This window comes from Netta rufina, assembly GCF_964035555.1.
Source record: "Netta rufina genome assembly, chromosome: 11".
NCBI lineage: Eukaryota > Metazoa > Chordata > Aves > Anseriformes > Anatidae > Netta > Netta rufina.
In genome coordinates, this window is record NC_140134.1 from 15,359,046 (window position 1) to 15,380,687 (window position 21,642).

The 21,642-nt window shown below is 41.5% G+C and overlaps 1 protein-coding gene across 1 annotated transcript in view; it reads right to left on the bottom strand.

Moving 5' to 3' along the window:
- Window positions 1–206: 206 nt before the first annotated feature.
- AGBL1 (AGBL carboxypeptidase 1) overlaps window positions 207–21,642 on the bottom strand; it is a gene marked incomplete at both ends in the record, with an annotated part of 284,899 nt that continues 263,463 nt past the window's right edge. Inside the window, one exon of the mRNA XM_084293364.1 lies at window positions 207–513. Coding sequence (XP_084149490.1) covers window positions 207–513 — 307 coding nt within the window. The remainder of the gene's footprint in view (window positions 514–21,642) is intronic.

Here is a 21,642-nt window from a genome sequence, read left to right on the forward strand (position 1 = left end):
AATCTGTTTAGGAAAGGATGATGTTCTCTGCCTTCTGTACAAAGTGCAAGTTGTTCTTAGTATATATATGTATAGAAATTCCACAAACACACAGTCAGTTTTCCATGCAGAACTGGAGCAACATCTGGGAAGGGGGCTGAAGCTGGCAAACAGGTGATATCAAGCAGTAGCTCATTTGCTTACTGCTCTGCAAGTCAAAGCCTTGCTTACGCAGGGCTGCCCTCAAACCCACTGTACACCCCAAGTGGTGTTGAACGCAGAGGGAGAGCCGTACTGTTGGATGCTGGCTGGCTGGAAATGTAAAGCCCCCTGAGAGCCTTGGAGCTGCATGTCTGTCGTGTGGTCTCTCCCTCATCTTCTGCTTCTCCTTCCTCCCATGAGAGGCACTCCTGGATCTCTTGGTCTAGCTCCGAGAAGTCCCCTTCACCATCAGAACAACTGTCAGTATTATAATCGATTTCTTCCACACAAGGAGGTTCATCATCAGTCTCCAGGCTGCTGTTGCTGCAGCTTCTGCAGAAAAATCACAAGAGAGATTGGATGTCATCAAAGGAGGGTGTGTAACCTAGCGGTAAGAGCAAGGAACAAGAAAATCCATTTCCTGGGTTCAATCCTGGCTCTGCTAATGGAGCATAAGATGGCACTAAGCAAGATCCTGTGTGTCTTTGTGTCTGTTTCACCAGCTGTAAAATGAAGAGTGATACTTACCAAACCCATAGGAGAAATGCACTATTATTGTTATTACTGCTACTGCTAATGTAGAGTGTTTTATACACAGACAGCATCATCCTTGCCTCAAGGCACTTACAAGGTTAAAGCAGCTGAAATGCAGTAGAGGAGGCGGTATTCAGTTTCCACAAGGTTGCTGGTTTAATCATCATCCACCTCGCTGTAGTTCCATATGTGGTGTAAGATCTAAGTAATCCAGGTGCTTGAAGTGCTTTGGCATCTTTGCCTCCTGTTCTGTGCAAGCTCAGAGCGCTGCTAACAAGAGGCAGCAACAAGCAGAAAACAGAGGCTCTAGGGACTTGGAGCACACCGACTCCGAGGTGGGCAGAAATACCAGGAGTGCTCGTGTTTTGGAAGGAGCATGAAAAGGCTCTGACAGCACGACTTACTGAAGAAAGGCCAAATTCAGAAGCAAGTCAGAATGGCTGAAGAGAGACTCTTGAACAGATGCCACAGCTCCTTTGTCTGTCTCTCAGAAGGGTAGGTTATACCATCTTAGCCTCCTGCCATTTACTTACAGGAATGGTTGTAGGCTTTCTTTACATGTTCACTTTCAATACATTTTCTATTAAGTTAGTCTAATGCAATATTTATGACAGAACTGTAACCACAAGACCCGATGGCTCTGGGGGATAGGGTCTTTCTCCTATCTAGCTGTCTACTTCCAATTTGGCCCTTAGTTCGGGAGGGCAGCTGGGTAATTTTTTGAGACTAGAAAGCAGCCTGTGGTTTCAGGGCTGCCTAGGTCAGAGTCTGGATGAATCAGGGGGACAGATACTGTGTTTTTCACCTCTAGGTCAGTGTTTTCAATCAGACTCAAAGCAGGAGAATGTATTGCTTTGGGGGACTGGGAAAGGAATAATAATCTTCCGCCACTGGGCCAGAGTTTCTAATTTGTCCCAAGTTGGGAAGAATGAATGGCTTGGCAGATGGAGTATACACAGATTTAATGTGTGGTCTGCTCATTTACATGTCAGTAACCGGAATAATCTTCCAGCTCTCAGCTGTTTCACAGCACTGCCAGCATCTGAGGTTTCAGAACATACCAAAGGTGTAAAGTATTGCTCTTGGATGTATTGATCTCTTTCCTCTCTTCTCCGCAATCCAAGAAAAAAAAAAAAAAAGCAAAAAAAAAAAAAAAAGGCATAACTTTTTCCTAGCTTCGAGTCTCCAGATCTTAACTGTATACAGACTACTCTGCAATCAGAAACAAGCAGTTTCAACCCACTTTGCTGGTTGATCTCTGGCTTAGTTTACTTCAACGGCAGGGTATAAAGGATTCTCTGAAAGCTTAATAGAGCTGTACAGCTTAAAAATAAATAAATGAATAATTATGCACTTTTACAGTTTCTGGCTCCACTTCAGTCTGCCCAGAAATCTAGGTCAGGAAGAACTCATACTGAAATTGAGTATGTGACATGAAACAAAACAAAACAAACCAGGACAATTCTCTCAGCACAAAAAGCAACAAGCAGTAGTCTCAGTATATTGAGTCTGACCAGTGGGTTTGATTGCTTTTTTTCTTTTTTTGAAGATGCAAGTATGGCATGAATTACCATGATACCAAGTACCTGTGATAATTTTCAAAGCTGTTTAAACTCAGGGGAACCAGATTTTTCCTTTACAAGCTTTTGATGACTTGCAATCAAAAAGGACCTGAGTGTATCCACTTTCGACATTGCACTTGTATGTTTGGGAGGAGCTGCTGATGCCATTGAGACAGAGCATAGCTGCCACTCAACACATTGTTATTTTACAGATGGAACAATTCAGTTTGCAGTCTAGGAACTGAATGTCAAACATTTGCATTAACAGGATAACAGTTAAAAAAAATCACCATTATTACTTAAACCTAGGAAACCCATTAACAGAGAACCTTCTGAGTTTGATGACTTAAATGATTTTAGGACTGGATTTCTGACTAAAAGAGGAAAATGAATTCTAGCACAGAAGTACTTTACTATGGAAGGAAAATCTGGAAGTCAACCATCAGAATATGAAAAAGAAAATCACATCAAACAAGCATTTCATTACATTGAAGACTTACAGGACAGTTTTTAGGAAGCAAGTATTTATGAATAAAACCTTTGTAATGCCCTTCAGAAACTCTCCAAGATAGTTCCTGCCATGCTGCCTACCAATACAATATACAAAGCACTAAGACTGTGACGATTCAATAGTTGCAAGTATACACTGCAGAGAGAGGTTCACCACATGCAAGGCTGTACCTAGACCATCTTTAGAGGTCAAGAAAGATGCCTTTCTTCCCAGTTTGCTCCGTGCCTTGATTATTTGCTGTGACAGTGAATGAGCAAGCCAATTAGCACTGACCTAAGTGGTGGCTTCTCCGATTTGGATTGATACTTGCTACTAACTGGATCAATGCCACCACCACACATCACATAATGAGCTACCAAACAGCAAATAGATGGCATCAACTTCGTCTCGCTGCCAACGAGAGGCTGCAATCACCCTGGTGACTTAAAAATTGAGAGGCTCTGTATCACATTACCAACCTCTACAAACCAGCTACATTTCTCTTCCATGTGGAACTTTCCATCCCAATAATTCACTTTCTGCAGCAGAAAGATATAAAACACAAACCAAAGCAATACAAATGGGTCATTTCAAACCAGCAGGTTAGAGTCGCTTGTGAAAGAGGAGAGGAGGCAGCAGACAGCATTGCTGGGGAGCCAGAGCCCCACTAATGAAGCTGCCAAAGTCATTGCATGCTGCTCCACCACGTCACAAAGACCAGCTCCTCTAGGAGATAATGCAAATGGTGAAAAATGGTAATGAGCAGAAATGCCATCATCTAGACAACTGCATACAATTGCAGAGAGCATGGTTTTCTTTCATTTCGAAAACAGAGGTTTTTGTTAGGGGCAGGTTCTTGGTATTTTTGTTTGGTTTTAATGTGATTATTAAAAGCTGCAAAAGAATTCTCCCCACAAAAAAAGAAATAAAAAGTAAACAAAATAAAACACCCAAGGGACAAGAAACAGATTTACCAAAGAATAATGATGTTGTCTTACAGAAGGTAAACAATGAGGAAGACCAATGGCATTACATTAGAGAACTCCAAGACAAATATAGTCTATGAATACCACTGAACGTGAACACAGTACAGAAGAGGGGGAGTGAAAGCTGTTAATATATCTACAGCCAACAATCCCCCAGCTATCACAATAAAACATGTATGCGTGTTGGTTGATCTACTAATTCAAAACCTACAGCCTCGTAGCCCTCATCTATTGCAGCTGATGGGAGCCACAACAGCAATTTGCAACTTTATGATGTGATAAATAGAATTTCTTTGTTTTGATTTTTAATTTGCATAGTTATTGAGATATGACTTGATCTTAATTAGTTCTGCTTTTGTATGTGGGTGTGTTTGTTTGTTTGCTTGGGTTTAGAAAGAAAGCAGGCTTTGGTACGCTGTAAAATAATTCTGTTTTTTTGTTGTTGTTGTTTGTTTTGTGTTTTTTTTTTTTTTTTTTTGTTTTGTTTTGTTTTTTCTGACTTAACATGAGGAAAAGGACAAGTTCTGTGCTTCTCTGTATGTCCATATAACTGGAGCTTTTATGTATGGCTGGGAAACAATTCTTTCAGGTGTTTTGCACAAACCCCCTGTTCTCAGTCAGCCGACCTCACAGGTGGACAAAAACCTTGTAAGACAGCTGTCCTGCTGAACTGCACATCAGAAAACACAGCCTATAGTTCTGGCTGATAGGATATAGCGACATGATGTACGTGCATACACTCCCAGAGCACTGGGAAAAACTAGATATTTCTGAAGTAATTTCTTGGAATTTTTCACTTAGATTTTGTTTGTGTGGCAGGTCACTTGCTCTGTGTATATTCTACTAAATCGCTCAAAATAGAATGTTTTATCTTTTCTTCTGGAAAGAATGGGCACTGACAACTGTCCCTCTTAGGGAATCTGTGACTATTGTTCAGGTTTGCTGCTTGACCTTCACTTGACTGGCCTAGAAGTTGCAGTATTGTAGGGAAGAAAACTGAACTTTTTTTTTTTTCTTTTTTCTTTTTTCTTTTTTCTTTTTTCTTTTTTCTTTTTTCTTTTTTCTTTTTTCTTTTTTCTTTTTTTTTTTTCTTTTTTCTTTTTAATACATATTGCTCAGCTCACTCTTGTGAAATTTGCTACAGTTTTGCCAGAGCAAATCTAGGAAGCAAGTGGTTAAATGCTTCAGACAAAAAGGAAGAAAATCCCAAGGCTGGGGACCACCACTGGTCATGGATATACCGATGACTCCCTGTGAAGATGTATCAACAAACAAACATATCTTTATCTTCTCTCTGCAGTGAAAAATAACATCCTGGTAGCTGCATAATTACCCTGTCCATAGCCCTACTCTCTCCTTCCCCTAAACCTTCTCTCCGTCATGATATGTCCCAATCCACTGGAAGTTGTCCAATACAGGGATATAGCTGTGCATATGGAGCCAAGGACGTCCATAATAGAGTTCATAGATAAAAATAAGTCAGGAAATGGCTTAGTTGAAAATGTCCAAGATACCAGACATTTTACTGTGAGAAAACAGAAAATAAAAAGGATTTTCTGACAGAAACAGGCCACATTCTCAGCAATTACAGCATTCACCTGAAATAATGGTGCTCTTTTCTCCACTCAAACAGAGACTGGAGACACCACCAAGTTCCCTGGCCAGTTATATCACCTGTGTGGACGGGGAATCTCTCCTTTTCCAACAAAACTGTACCAATTGTATGGACCATTGCCTATGTGTTGGTAAGTAAAATCTCCTGCAGCTCTTATGCCCTCTGGGGTGGATTGGGATTGTCTTGCCCTTCCTTTTTTTGACATAAAAATTCCATCTATGTCACCAAATCTAAAAGGGTGTTTGATCTTGTACAGTTTTGCTTTTGAGGAATTCATATGTTTTATTAAAAGTATTTTACAGGAACACTGCTTCTGAAGTCTTGTAAGGAATCTAAAATGAATCTAAAGCAGCCACATTTGTAGTTAGCCCAGAGTACAATTCTGCCTTTAATAGCTTCATAAAGGATAATTTTAGGAGATAAATGAAACAACTATGATGCTTTTAGGTAATTACACCTGGTGCAAGAAATACACTACAGCAACAAGATGCCAACAAAGAAGGCCTTTAGTCTGCCCTCTGTGTTTTGATTCACTTGGTACAAGGTGTGGTGCACACCTTGCTATGACTTTCCAATTTCATCTCTGCAATTCATGAGCTCCCCAGACAGCAGCCTGGCTTCTCTTTCTGCCTGAGAAAAGCCAGACAAGCTCTGTTTAGTCCCCGACCTCACTAAGGGAGGGAATCAGCTACGCACTGATGCAAGATGGCTCCAGCTTAAAGAACTATTGCATTTGCCTCCTTTGCTGCTACACAGTAAACACTAATTATATGAACTTTGTAGGCTCCCATAAGATCGCTTTTTTTGCAAAGACTCTTTGCCAAGGACTTTTAGATCTTACATCTCCTAAGAAAATGCAAGCTAAGCCCTAGGCAATGCCAGGTGCCCTGGATTTCAGCCCATCATGGCCCATCCTTCCATGAACAATATGAACGTAATTAACCACTGCCTTGAATTCTGTTTGCTATGGCTGAGAGATGTTTGGTCTCTTTGAGTGCAGTTTTTTCTTTTTCTGTCTTTCTTTTTATTCCTGCTGCAAATAGCCAAGAGAAAGGTGTAATTCATTGGTGAGATTTGTACTAATTAGTTTTTCAGGAGTTCCCAGGGCAATTGCAGGCTGTAATATTTATAATTGATTTGGCCAGATTAAAAATGGATGTCTGGTGCACCAGTTAGATAAGTAAGGAGCAAGTGGGGCTTTATCGTTTAAGAGAGGGGAAGACGATTTGTAAATAGAAGGAACATGAAGAGCATGAAACAGGCTGACTCCTGGCCAACACTGTCCCCTAATGTTCATTCAGGCTTGCAACAATTTAGCCCTGGACAGCATTTTACTTGTATTCATCAGAAACTGACAGTCTTCTAAGAAATGACTGTTTCTATTCTCCTTATTGGTGAGAAGGTGGTTGGTAACTGCTGCAATAATAGTGAAAAAGTTGAGTACGCACCTCTCATTACACATGGTTGGGAGACTGAAACCCTTTTCTGAATAGGAGGAATTGCATTTAATTGAATTACAGGGTGTCACTGGTACAGCTGTGATTCTTCCATCAAACATGAGTTTGGGTGGAAGACAATTGGGTGTTCTCCTGTTTGAAGGTTATGTGGCTTTCCTAGATTCCAGATATCTCTGTCAAATCCAGGCTTTCTTCTAATATTAACCAATAAAAATCATATGAGCTGATCTTTAGATTTGCAGGATGGAAAAGCTGGTGAGAAGCCAAAGGCTGTGGATTTGGTCCTATGAACAATCATTAATTTCTTCTCAATGGAGAACCAGTCCATATATCAGTGCAGCGTTAACAATGCATCTTTTGCATTCTTATAGCTGTGGGCTTGTAAGCATTAATAAAAGCAACTGCCTTGTACAGATACAAATCAGCCCTGAAATGGAGCTATGACAGGTGGTGCAGAATCCAAAAATGTTTTCTTCCTCTCTCCCTTCCCTAGTTCATGCATGCAACCTGCTAAATTTTGGTCACATCAGACAAGTTCAGCCACTCCACACAACTGGGGAACAGTTCATTCACCTAAAAATGCCATCCAGCACTGGTTTCTGCGTCAATTCCCTGACAACATGAGTCATCCTTGAAAAAAATCTGAGTTCTGACTGCCTATATCTGCACAGCACTGGGCCAAATTCTCAAACAACAGAGCTCAACACCTGGAAATCAAGTTTAAGCAAGTTGAAGACCTTTAATAAGACACTGGATATAATCAGGCACTGTTGGAAGACTGAGCCTGGGTTAAGCTGTCTTGCTTTTCAAATCCATATTGCACTAAAACTTGGTGTTTATTTAAGAGAAGAATGTCACACAACATGTATTCTGGGCCAGAATGCAGGCAGCACAACCCCTTTTGCTGTTGAAATCAATTAGAAGTTCTTGGATGACAAGTACCTGTGAAACACCTCATCGGTATGTTCTGCAGCCATTGGACAGATTTTGTATTCCTATGCTGAACAGAAACTTACAGCCAGCTCCAATGAAGCAACTAGCAATAAAGTATTAAAAATCCAATCCATCGCAATCTTGTTACATTCATTAAAAATGGGAGGTAAATGCTGGAAATAAAAGATGGGTAGCATAAAATAGGTTGGGGTAATATCCACCAGGAAGCACTGCCAGAGGCTTGGGTTTCACTCTGAGATTAAGAGTCAAAAGAAATGCTTCCAAAACTGATAACATTTTGACTTTGCACAGCTTAAGCTTCCTGTGGAAATGTGAGAAGTCAAACAGCCCTGTATGGGACTACTGGAACTCATTAGGACACTGAATAATGTAAGAGTTGGTGAAAATATGATTTGTAAGTGTTTGGGAGCTTTTCTCCCAGAGCCCCTACCCCAAGCAATTTCTTTTCAAAATGATAATCAAGTTATCGATGATACTTAGCAGTCCAGCCACTGTAATACAGAAAGATTATTGGAATCCTTGTAATTGCTTTTGGGTGCTTCCAGTAATTCAGATGTTGGCGCTGTAAGGAGGAAAGAAATGTGGAAAGATTTTGGCTTAAATGCTGGAAGTTTGCACTGCTGAGGATAAATAATGTAGAGGCATGCAGGTAATCCTGGGTTCTTGTTTCCCTTGGTGCTGATTCATATCATTCCACTGACTTCATCCAAGTTTGTAATTGGCTCTATATATTTAATTTCAAAAGTCCAAGTTCCATATGTATATATCCCTTAGTTGTCTCTGAGCGACTTAAAGGATTTAGGGTTTCTGAAAGCAAAATGTTTTAAGATAGCCAAGACACTTCCAGACTGTATTTTAGCCACATATATATTTTATGAGCATGGTATTTTTTCATACAGATAACCATGTATGCAAATATTTGCTTGCATACCAGATAACAGATGCACATCTAAGTACCTGACTGAAATAAAAACTGCTGTAAATGACTGAATTCCCACCATTATGCCCCTTAGAGGAGAAAACAACCTCATGTTTACTATTTTCTCTTTGTGAAAATTTATTTTTAGCTGATAACCACTTTGATGCTTCAGAGAATCTCTCTATATATGGTAGATGCATGTGTGTGTGTGTGCAAGTAAATATGCAGATTACCATCCCTTATCTATCTTTCCTAAGAGATAGACAGATAAATAATATACACACATACATGTAGATATACATACACACTCAGACCCCAGCACATCTCTACACCCACACAATCGCATCACTTGCTCTGTATTCAGAGCACAGTTTTCATTACAAGCCATAGGAGGTCTCAGGAGATACTCCTACAGGTATCGGAGAGATAACAATAGATGATCACTGAACCTTGATGCTATTGCATTCAAGTGGAAGCAACCACAGAGAAAGAGCTGGCTTCTGACCAAAGCAAACCATTTCTTTGCCTCTAGCCTTCAGCTGAGTGTTGACAAAACAGCAGGTCATCAGAAGGGAGACTTAGGATGGGTAGGACTTGAGAAAGATGGGAAGGTCAACTGCCAGGCAGAAATGGTTGCCTATAACAGAAAGCATTATCACCAGCTATTTGAGAACTTAAACTAGGAGTGAAAAGCAAAACTGTGTGGCAAAAGTGAAGGTAAGATCTCAGATTCCCTGTAGGGAAATACATATTCCTGTTCCACATGAGCCTGACTCATTCTTGAATTTTTTAAAGTAAAGAATGACTGTTCCAGAAACCCTTCTGCATAGCTCTTTTATCTTTCATAATCATGTGTCTTCAAAGGGGTAAACAATGACCAGGACTAAAAGCACTGAGCTCTGGTAAAAAAGGATGAGATGACTCAGGCACTGGAGTGTCCAGAGAGTGGAGAGGGTACAGCATCGTGTAGGGGATCGATAACTGGTTGACCACTGGATTCTGCCTTTAAGGAAAGGCAAATCTCAGCTTCAGGTTCACAGAAAACAGTTTCTGAAGCATTCTGAAAATTCTGAATTTCAGGGCCAACAAGATGACAAAATGCTTAAGCCTAAGAGTTTCCAGCTTGATGGACATCTGTCAGCATGGCCACCTCTCAAAGTAAATTCATCTCTACAAGATCCTGTATCCCAGGTTTCTTGAAATGAATCCAACAGAAATCTGTAAAATCATAATCCCCTCAAAAGTTATGCATCTCATTCTAGGTATGTTCATTAAAATTGATCTGAGAAATTTCTGCAGTGTAAAAAATTGTGAGGCTGATACCTAACTTCTGCTCTCTAACCCTTCCTGAGGAGAACAAGGGTGCTTAGTCAATACCATGATTACAAAAGAGAGAAAGGGAGGGGGAAGAAAGAAGGGAGGGGGGAAGAGAGAGAGAGTATACACCCGTAATAATAAAAAGCAGAAAAGGCAAGGTCAAAAACATCTATCTTGCTTTTAAAGCAAATTGAAGTGGAGCTTATGGCAGAAACATCTGATGAAGTATGTGTGATCACAGATAACCAATAATAGATCCAGTTAAAACTTCAGCCTCTGCCCTCACCCTAAATCTTTCCTCAGACATAATGAGATTCAGATAAAACAAAGCTGAACACTCGTGTTCAATATATTTCAAAACATTCTGATCAATTATGTTTTTACCACCATATGGAACCAGATCCAAAACCTTGCTTAACCTCACTCATTATGCGGTTGATTTGCATATGCTTTGGACTCCATTAAGGATAACAAAAATGTCAGATACAGCATGTAAGTGGCAACTCTTGCTAATTCCTTGATCTTGCCAGAGCCCTGCCAGATGTTTCATGAAGAATAGCAAATATTTCATTATCCTCCTAAAACTTGCCTGTCAGGAATTGCAATTCAGAATTTTAGTGATTTAGTGCACAAGAAAAACAATACGCATGGAGAGCTAACGCAAACATGAAACATCACCGTTGTTGTTCAAACAGGGTTTAAAGGGATTCGTGGTGCAGGAAGGAGCAACCAGTCAGGAACATACAACTCCCAGTAAACAGAGAGAAAAGGGAAAAAGCAACCATTTGCTGTGATCTAAGGAAATGGCATAAAATTGCTAAGAGAACATAATAAAGTACATATGAGTTGCCATTGCTGTTTGTTGTACAATAGATCTCCTAATACTTTCCTCTGTTCCTGTTGCAGCTTTTTAATAATGTTTCACCCGTATAACACTGAGATGCTGTTTTCAAATGAATCCATTTGTTGCTTGTAACATTTATCAATTCCCAGCAGGGAACATATTTTAAAATCTCCGTTAACATGAGTATTTCCTGAATATTTTATAAAAAATCAATTTTCAAATGCCTGCCAAAATGTTCTATGTGTTTTACCTGAAAGTTGCAATTACGTTTTCGTACTTTTTCTGTATGTGAATATGCGTGTGTGTATATTTATCTATGCATATATAAATTCCCACTACAATTCTTAAAAGACTGCTAACATCACAGAAGCAAGCACATTCTGAGTGAAAGCTGAAGCAACATAAACTGACAAAAGTACTCATTTAATCAAAATGGGACATATATTTGGATAGATGGAGCAAATTAGAGCACAGCTTGCAGAGCAGTGAAACAATCACTTCATAGAGAACCACCCTAAGCATTTAACGTCACCCTCTGATTTACAACCAAAAATGATAAAAGGTCAATTCTTGTGTGCAGAATAAGTGACTGAAAAGATGTGTCAGACTGTGCATCAAGGGAAAATTGAATCATGAGGCTAAAACACTTGTGTTTGAAAGATAAAGATTCTACACTTGCAGGCTCACAGTCACTTTAGGCAAACTGCTTTTCAGTCTTTGCCCCAGTTCCCTAATAACATGGAGATAGCAGGCTCCATCGTTCTACCTGGACAGCAATTTTATTGCATGGAGGTAGAGCCAGGTTGTATCTGAAGCCCTCTTCCACATGGCTAGTCTGAACGAGGGTCTAAGCTATTTAATAGCCTCTTCTATGTAAGTGCCCGTCTCCCTCTTGAAAGCAGTAAGAAAATAGGTGATTAATAACCTTGGTGTGTCACATCCAAAACCTCCCCTCAGCAAACCAAGATTTCAGTAAAGAAAATAGCAAGTTTCCAGATCCATTAGAGAAAGAATTGAGTGTTCATGATCCTGCCAGGCAGGAATGTAGAGTTTAGCTGGAGGAATGATGAGGATGTAGGACTCCTGCTGACATGAGGAGGAGAGAGAGGTGCTCAGTAATACCAAGAATTAGCTGCCAGGTCATATTTCAAAGAGAAATGTTGTAATTCTTGCAGTGCTGGAAGCAACTAAAGGCATAAAAGTGAAGGGGAGATTATTCAGATGAGAAAGAAACAGTTGCGAGCTGCCAGATTTTCTGTACCCAGCCTGGCCTCTGATTTTAAACTGTCCAACTCGCCTGTCTAGCACAAAAACCAGCCAACCAGCTCGAGGAAAGAAAGACTGAGGAGTTGTGTATGCTGCTTTCGTTGGACCTGAAAACCTCATTAGTACAGAAATCTTGTATTTCCTGGCATTTGCCTTTGTATTTATGTTTTCCTAGCTCCAATTTTTGTATCTTTGCTTCAGGAAGCTGCTTATTGCACCAAAATAAAGTGACATCTGCTCTTCTCATGGTGTGTTCTGTCTTCCAGGAACTGGAACACCAGGAAAAGACCAGACCGTGAGTTATTCTGGCTCAGGAATTGTTCCCTAAGGCTCTGAAAAAGTCCACAAAAATTATATTTTCCAGTACAAACAGCAGAAATCCAAGTGCTAGAATATACATACATACTTTACAGAGGGAGTGCTTTTGGGAAGGTTGTATTACTGAATGCATGCAGGGTTCCTGACTGCTGTGCACTTTCATAGAATATTTTTCCTTTTTCCCTCTTCTCTATCAAATCACAATGACATCATTTTCTCCAGAGAACTTTTTTTCTCCAGCAGCTTTATGTGGGTACCCTCTGCAATAACATTTCTAGTGTCAGTAACTCACAGCCCCTTAAAAAAATGTACAGTGCTGAAGAACCCAGGCTCTCCAAATGGCAGAGATAATAGGCCGGTAGAGCAGGTGCAGCAAAGTCAGCCTGCCGCTGACTTTACCGTGAGATTGCCAAGCTTATGCTGGACTTTCTCCTTTTCTGCACAGCCAACCTGCAGATAAAGTGTGTCAGATTTAATGGTGCATGATACAGGCAATTCAGTATCAAGGAGAAAAAAGCAGCTCTGTGGCAAGATGGGTTATCAGCTTAGCTCAAAAAGCAGCCTATCAAGAAACACTGCCAAGGCGATTTCAGAAATCTATAATTTAGATGTTACCTTAAGCCTAAAACTTTGTTGGAAAACTTCATACTTCTCACAAGCAGGCTAGCAAAGCCCAGGAGGATCAAACCAGATATCAGTCCAGATGACAAAGTAATACACTTAGTGTATATGAAGTGCTGTACACATGAAAGGTACAGGAAGGATGGCAACATTATACAGCTTTATCCTGCAAGGAATCAAAGCTGTTATTACACAGCAGTTTTCTCAGGGCTATTACACTCCATTGCTTACCCACCAATCAGCTTACCTGCCTGGGCTTCCCAACAATATGAATTGCTTTTAAATAACAATGCATTTACTTTACATACAGGCTTCGCAGCCTGAAACACCCAATGTTGCTTTCTGAACAACAGGGGAAGCATTCTGATGATTTACACAGGGAAAGGTCCGTTAACGTGCATGGAGCTGCACCGGCAGGTCTGACCGAGCAGCTGAGCTCCTGAACGGCATCATTCACCACTAATTTTGCAGCCATTTCTGAGGCAGGGAACAACAGTGCTTTAAATCTTGTTGGTTTTAGAACAGGAAGTGAAGAACTCCCAGATTCAATGAACAGAATTTGAAGGAATCCAAGATATAAGAAATATGTCCTGCATGGACAAATACAGTATCCAAATACTTGCATCTTTGGCAAAGATACAAAGTCTATCTCCCTGATTTTTAAAACTCAGAGTATTTCTTGCTTTGCTAGTGACAGGAGTGTTGTGCAGTGACAATTATTTTGTCATAATTGCAATGGCAGGGAGAGCCGATGGCACTTTCGCATCAGCCTTACATACCCATTGCAAGGACAGGCTTTACAACAAGGCATGGTGCAAACTGCAGGCACTGCTGGAGGACTGGAACTGCCCAGGCAGTTCTGGGAAAGCACGATGCTTGGGAAGTGGCAGAGCAAGGTCAGAGAGGTTGTATGGCCTGATCCAGGGCATCCTTGTGCAGCCTTTTTCAGCCGTGGTCCTAGCAACAGGTCGCAGAGAAAGATGGCACAGATCCTGCTGGTTGTTTTTCTGAGACACGCAGGTATTTACTGTAACTGTCTCCTGCAAGTTTAGGAGAACAAGGGCTGCAATTAAATACACTCACACAATTAGAGTCATATTAACCTAGGCTGCTGAGGGTGAATTCATTAAGCAGAAGCTATATTATACATTCAAAGATCTGTGATGACAGACGAGCAAAGCCAGGTACAACAAACCAAATTCTGCATCTCCCAGTCATCTGCTCTGAACGCTGAACAGCCCTAGCTTCACGCAGTTGCCTCCTTTCACATTCTCATGCTGTTTTAGCTATTTCCAATGCAAAGGAAGTCCATGGGGAGACAATCGAGGAAGAAGAAAATTTCCTGAGCTGTCTATTCCCTTGCTGCTTTCTAGGCCTGTCCCCCTCAGAAGCCTGGCACACCCCTCTCCCACACTACTCCCCATAGTCAGGAAATGCCTAACATTTCCCTTCTTACAAAGAGTCTCCTTTGAGATGGATTAACCTAACGCTCCTTAAACTCAGACCTATCAATTTCCTCTGTTGGAGACTTTGGATTTAGATATCTTTGCTGTACTGGAAAATATCCACTGATAACAAGCAATTATTATTACAAGATATATCCTTGGAGATAGAAACTGACTGATAAAAAGATTGAAATGAAGGGGAGAAGGGAAAACCAAAAATACTCTTCTCACTTAACCTGACAGGGTTTTAATCACTTTCCCAGCATGTGGTACCCAAGAGTCCTTGGATAACTTCCCAAACAAGCCTCGATTGGCACCTACCATGTAAAGCACTTGATTCTCTCACCATAATATTAAGCATCATCACTAAAAATGGATGCTAGACTTGAATGCTAATTTAAAATTTAATTTGGTGTTTGAAGCCATTAAAAATATATATCATCTCCTTCCCACAAACTAGTATTTGGACCCTGAAGGCAACATCCATAACAAGCTAAAAGACAGTTTGTGAAGTTCCTTCTGTGAGGCTCTACAAGTACACACATTAGATCAAATGATTTAGAAAACATATATTTAATACAGTGTCTGTCATAGCAAGAAATCAAACTGCTTATGGTTAGGACTGTTTTGAAGCACTAATTGTGGTGGCGAGGAGGTGCCAAAGGAAGAGAGCTGAGGTTAATGTGCTTGTCTGTCCAACTCTGTGGACCTGCAGACTGGAGGTGTTGAGGTCACAGAGAAAATGAACTGAGCAAACCAAGTCTGGCATACGCCAGATTGACTTTGAGGTACATCATAAACTCTTCTAGGGTTCAGAGCACAGGCTGAGAGTGCTGAGCAAGCAGCACAGCAGTAGCCTGGAGGATACCTACCAGGGCCCTGAAAGGAACTTGTCTGCTTCGATAGCAGCATGATAAAACGTGCTAAGTAAAGCCTAATAGCCCCAAAATGAGCATCCCTGACAGGGCTGAGCAATCAACAGAAGGGTGGGTCCTGCCAAAACTCAGGATAGGGTGGTGGCTACAAAGGCAAACAGGACAGTAGCAGGTACAGAGAGCCATCCAGTGGGAATACTGAAAACTTGACCACAGGAATAAAATGGGCCCTCTATAAGGCTCAAGGGAGGCCTGGGGTGTGACAGAACAAACACAGCAAAGGTGGAAAGATGTAAATTACAAAAGTACATTCACTCCTCAGACGCCCTGGACACAGGCAGTCCTCAGAACGGCTGGCCAGAGAGACCTTGACACGACCTGCCTCCCTGGAGAGGCTCTCAATTTGGGCACCATCTGCCAGGCGTGGGGCTGAACCTGACAGCCTCAGCAGGAGAAGGTGTCCATGTAGATGAGAACTCTTGCTCAAAGCTTATTATAGGAGAACACGATGTTCTGTGGTGCTGCCAGGACACACAGCAGTGGGAGTTTCGATTGCTCTCTGTAGTCAGTAAGGTAACTGGAGAGAGTTGGGAATGGAGCTCCCTATGGGAGCTTGTGGGGTTGTAGTAGCAGCGTGGGGCAGACAGGCACAGAAGATCAGAACTGTGCCAGTACCTAGAGGTGGAAATGATTTTGAAATGTGTCATCTGTTTGTAAACCCAGATATAAAATTGGAATTTTGTACCCAGATTGTGGTCTGTTTCCAGTTCTGAAATACAAACACTATATTTTCCCATTTATTTGTTCAGTGTCTCTTCAGCACTTAATTGTCTACCTGCTGGCCTGGCCTTTTCTGCCATGTTCTTGCCAGGCCATCAATGTTGAAACAATCAGGGTGAAATGAGCTTCAAATCAGGTGATAAATTGTTGTTTTTGCTGCAACTGCTAACATCTCTTCAATGTTTAAACAGCATGAGTCGTACACATATCTAGTAGCTACTTGGTTAGGTTTATTTTGGATGAGGTACTATGCAGTTTCTTAGATGTGTGTGTCAAATATTCATAGATGGCAGGCTACTGAAATATCTTTCTGGAGTATTTATTTATAGAATTTATTTATCAGCGGAATCAATCTTTATGTGCCTAGCTGTAGCATTATTTGTTGCCTTATCCATTTTTCCCAGACAGTGTCTGTCTCACAATATCCCTCTTCCTGCAACATCTATTCACAGTGCATCTGTCTGAGGCATCTTCCCATGTGTACTCATAGTATCCATCTCTTTAATTATAACTATATATCCACTCCATCTAACACTTGTCACCTATCTGAAGCACTTACTGTATCTCTCCACACCATCTCTTTATCTAGTCAGTGGTATCTGTCTCCTCGACGTGACTCTATCCCATTCTCGCAGTAATACACAACACTGGAGTCTAACGCGCATTTTGGACCACAACCACAGTCTCCTTTTTTTTTTTCTTTCCAGATCCAGTTCCACAAATCACCGATTAATTAATTATTATTATTTTATTTATGTATTTATTTTTTTTGCTGTAAAAGTGGATGAGAGAAAAGAACTTTGGGAGGGTGCAACTACCTTTGGGTCCTTCCCAGGCTTGTTTACCTCCTTGCTTTGTGTGAGCTGCCCCTTGCTGCAAGGGCAGGGAGCTGTACTGAGCTGCTGTTATCTGAGAAACTCGTCTTCAAACAGAGATGCTGCAGTGACTGCTGCCTCCCCCTTTCCCTTTTCCTATACTCCTTCCCCGCCTTTTCTTTCTTCCCTCCCCCAGCACTTTGCATCCATTCTTCTGTGTTTGTCCCTTCCCTTCTTTCACCCACTGGGCATTCACAGGATGACAAGAGAATGTGCCTCCCTATTAAAATTTCAATGCCAAATAAATATTAAAGCAGGGAGAAAAATCCATTTGACACTGTGCGATTTATTGTGATCTGCAACGCAAGGTCCAGCACAACACTGCAGCGAGGGGTTAAATAGGTTTCACAGCCACCCGCTCCACAGTCTATGAAGGATTAAGTGACCCTCTGCTCTTAAAAAGCCTGTGATGGGGAGAGAGCTTGTCCCCACCAAGGGCTCTGGTCTGAATGACATGGAGAGGGCCAGGAGAGAAAGGACAATAAAAACTAAAACCTTGTCTTGCCTTTTTTTTTTTTTTTTTTTTCCTCTCCTTCCTTTTTTCTCATCCAGATGAATAGTGACAAGAATAGTACAAAAGATGCTCAGGTCACCTGGAAGTGATCAGAGAGTCTGTTAAAATGTCAAGAGCACCTGGAAAAAAAAAAAAAAAGACAGAAAAAAAAAAAAAGAAAAAGAAAGAAAGCAGAGCAAACTATGACAGAAAAAGGAGGAAGGGAAAAGCCTCCATGTCTCTGGTTTTGGTTCCCTGAGCAAAGACCCAAGCAGTTCATAATTTTCCTTCTTGAAGGGCCAGTATGGTTCAATGGCAGAATGAAATATACATTAATTAATGAAGAGCTCCACTGCTTTATGGATACATTTAACTCTTTCCTTTGCTTAGAGATGCTGGAAAAAAAGACTGAGACAGATGCATAGTAAGGCAACATGAGTTAACTGGTATTGATATGGAAGGAGTAAATGATATTTTCACTTTAGTCAGCAAACCTGCTCATAGTTTATGGAGCTATTACAGAGGGGAATCAGATTTTACCTGCTGAGTAAAGAACTTCTAAAGATCTTCTCCAGAACTGTCCAAAGGGAGGGACAGGACATCCCTAAATGGACACAGCATTATTTGGGACCCAGTGGTGGCTGCCAGCTGAGATCGTGGCAGAAATTTGAATCACCTGCCAGGAGCTGGCACTATGGTGCACTGGGCATCACTCTTCTGCACCACAATGCCCAGCACTCCTCAGAATTGGTCCTATCTGTCCTTGTAGAGGGCTGTAAGAGATGTTTGACATTAGTGCTCGTCTCCTAAACAAGTAAACTACTGCCATGCTGAGACTCATGTCAAGGTGAGGAGCACAGGAAGAGGCAGCAGTGGAGGAGGGAGAATGGTGAATGATGAGAACTGAGGTCAGCTGTTCAAGAGGTTTTGCCCAAATGTCTCTCCTCATGTTCACCTAACTCATGGAGCGAAGACAAAGTACGTACTGATTGGGACAGGATGTGGACACTCTCCAAAGGTAGATCAGAAAGACCAATCCATCTCTTCTGACTGGGCTATATAATTTACTCATTGTGAGCAGATGGGTTATGAGGTCTGCCATCAGTGATGAATTATATTCCTGATAAGTCATTCCCAGCTAATGAGGATCCATTATCATTAGCTGCTAAGGAAGAATAATGGCTTGCCAGGACAGAGTGGGGGTTTCACAATTTCCAGGGAGAAAATTCTGGGCTAGTAGCCACCTGGCAATCAGATTTTCAGGAAACTGAAAGCTTTCCAAGATGGATACCTTCTGCTTACTTCAAGCTTTGGCGTTTAATTTCCTCAGGCAAGTTCAAGAGAGGGAGTGTAAGAGAAGGTGGAGGAGGAGGAAGCGGAGGAAAATAGTAGTAACCGTATCTGATAAGACTGTGATTAAATCAAGGTCTCACTCTAATTACACTGCATTTAAATAAACTTTGCCTAGTAAGTAATTGTAATTAAACTACAATTAAACATGTATTTATATCACCATTTCCTCCCCTGCACAGCTGTCTGTTCCCACCTCCTGTTGTTGCTGTCTACCTGCCAAAACCTCTGAATTTAGCACAGGGGACTCTGCATTTCCTTGGACTTCCCAGAGGAGACTTTGTGGGGGACAAGGTCTGAGACTCCCCCCATGTTTCCTTGGTGCAGTCAGCTGAAATGAGCTTCTGCTTTCAACTGTATGTGGGGAAGGAGATGCAGCTGATGCTGTGATAAACTAAATCTGAGGAAAAGGTTGTGAGGGACAGGGATATGAATGAAGGGATGTGGGTGTCTCTTTTCCCCTCACAGGACCTTGAAAAAATACATATCCCCACCCTCCTTTTTAATTTCTTCACATTTAGCTAGACATAAAGTTGTCCTTCCTTCCCTGCCTCCTGTAGAGCACCTTTGGTACAAGCGGATTTTCTAAAGCCCCAGATCTCTCTTTCCTGCATCACATTTGTGTTTCTGCATTGCTGTATATGAAAGCATAGAGCTAAAGAGCTCACCTACCTACACAGTACCTCCGGGTGAGACTCCAGAGCTGGAAATACAATTCTTGAGCCCTGGTTTCAGCTTTTTAGGATTACTCCCCAACTCTTAGCTTCTTTTATCTGCAGCACTGAGTGACCTGTATGTACCACCCCTACAAGCGGTCCTTAAAGTTCACTGCAGCTCAGAACAATTGGATTGGGCAGGCTGGAAAATCTGGAGGCTCCAGGTACGTAAAGTAGAAACCGGGTTCCTGCTAGGAATCTGAAGGTGGTCAGGGAAGGGAAGGAACACAGGGAGAAACAGAACAAAAGAGGAAATAAACAGCTAAGGGGAGAGTGATAAAAACGAGGAGGTAAACACGTATCACAGTGCAAAGGATGCCTGGGGCTAACAAAAGCAAACCAGCTTCTCTGCTTTACCTTCCTCCTCACCGGAGATGATGGAAAACATCTCCATTTGTGCCTCTGCCATCACATAGCTCTAATTAGGGACTGGAGAAATACCACCGTCACCCTCATCTGTTTGTGTTCAGTTGCTGAAAGGACACCATGCATCTCCCTGACAGCTAGTCATTACAGCTTTGTATGAGCACCCCTCTTTCCACCAGAATTATTGAGCCCTCTGCTAAATACCTCAGCTGAGCCCCTTGCTACATTTCTGTTACTCAAGGGAGGAGAGCCATGAAGTTTTTGCCATTGGAAATCACTGCTGGGAGGATAATGGCATCTGATGGAGCAGAGTGAATATTAGACATGCTAGCAACATACTAGATATGTTGCTTCAAAAGATTAAAAAAAAAAGATTGTTGCTTTCAAAAAGGGAAAATCCGTATGTATGCATGTGGGGTGCCCAAAAGTGCATATGTGTACAATGAAATATAATAATAATTAAAAAATCCTTATTATCCTAAAGTGGTTACATAAATCTATTCAGACACAGGCAATTTCACCATGTCTGCTGTATTCCCTCCCTCCCTCTCTATCCTCCTTCAGACATTTTCTATTTTGTCCCTGAACAGCTGGTCTCAGGGAGGTCTTTATGCCAGGTATTAGTGAGAAAGAACAGAACAGGCGTCTTAAGCTTGATTTCGCAATGTGACAGTACTCACCCTGATCTGCTGTGATTTGTCACGTCAAAGAATATAGATCCCAACTCTGTGACTCTCAATTTCCTTCCAAACCTTTCTTTAACCTACAAACCTGAGCTCTACTTCCAGAAATAGGAGACAAAAGCAATACTACTGGAGTGACATTTATCACAGGAAGGATTGGCCGTTTCTTTCCCTGAAGACTCTTCTCCAGAATCACTGTTTATTTATCCATTAGTTCAGCAACACTGTTTGCTCATAAACTATCCGATCCAAATGGCATCCCTTCCGCACCTTGAATCCTCACTTCCTAAATCAAATGGTGAAACCCCCAAGGATTTTCTTTACCCCTGGATTCCCCAGCATGACTTTGTGGCTCACAACCATTTTAATCAAGAATCAGTGAAAGAAATGCCTCCTTTGTATGGCAAGTGAACGGCTACCCTCTCCCCCTTTGGCAACCTGCTGCCCACAGAGATGTATCCTTGGCTCCATCATTACTTTCAGTTTGCTTCAGCTCAACTTAGAGGTGCAGTCAAAGGAGGCAAATGACTGTCACAGGTCAAAGCCCAAGCCTTCCTTTCTCTCCTAATGGCTCTGTGAGTGCCTTAGGCTTTTTGTTTTCACTTGCAGTGAACTCAAGTCTGCCGGTAATTTTGTTCTGCTATTAGGCAGATGAAATAATGTGAACAATTATCAGCTCTGTGTGCATTCTCTGTCTTTCAGCTTTAATGTAAATACATCTATCTGCAATCATGGCTGGCCTTCAACCTCCTTACAGATCTTTTAAAAATAAGGCTTAGACAACAGTCTTCTGAGCTCTCAGTATCTGGTGCACGTGTACGGGTGGAACTGCTGGTGTAAGTGCAAGAGAAGCCATTCGTGATATTTTCTGTGCCTGTTTGTCACACATCTGTCAGCCATCAGGCTCAGGCTGTGCATTGCAAGTGCTGTGTGCACAACTGCAGACTGCTTCACTTCCAAAACTGAATATTTACAATGAATCCTCGCTCTCACATT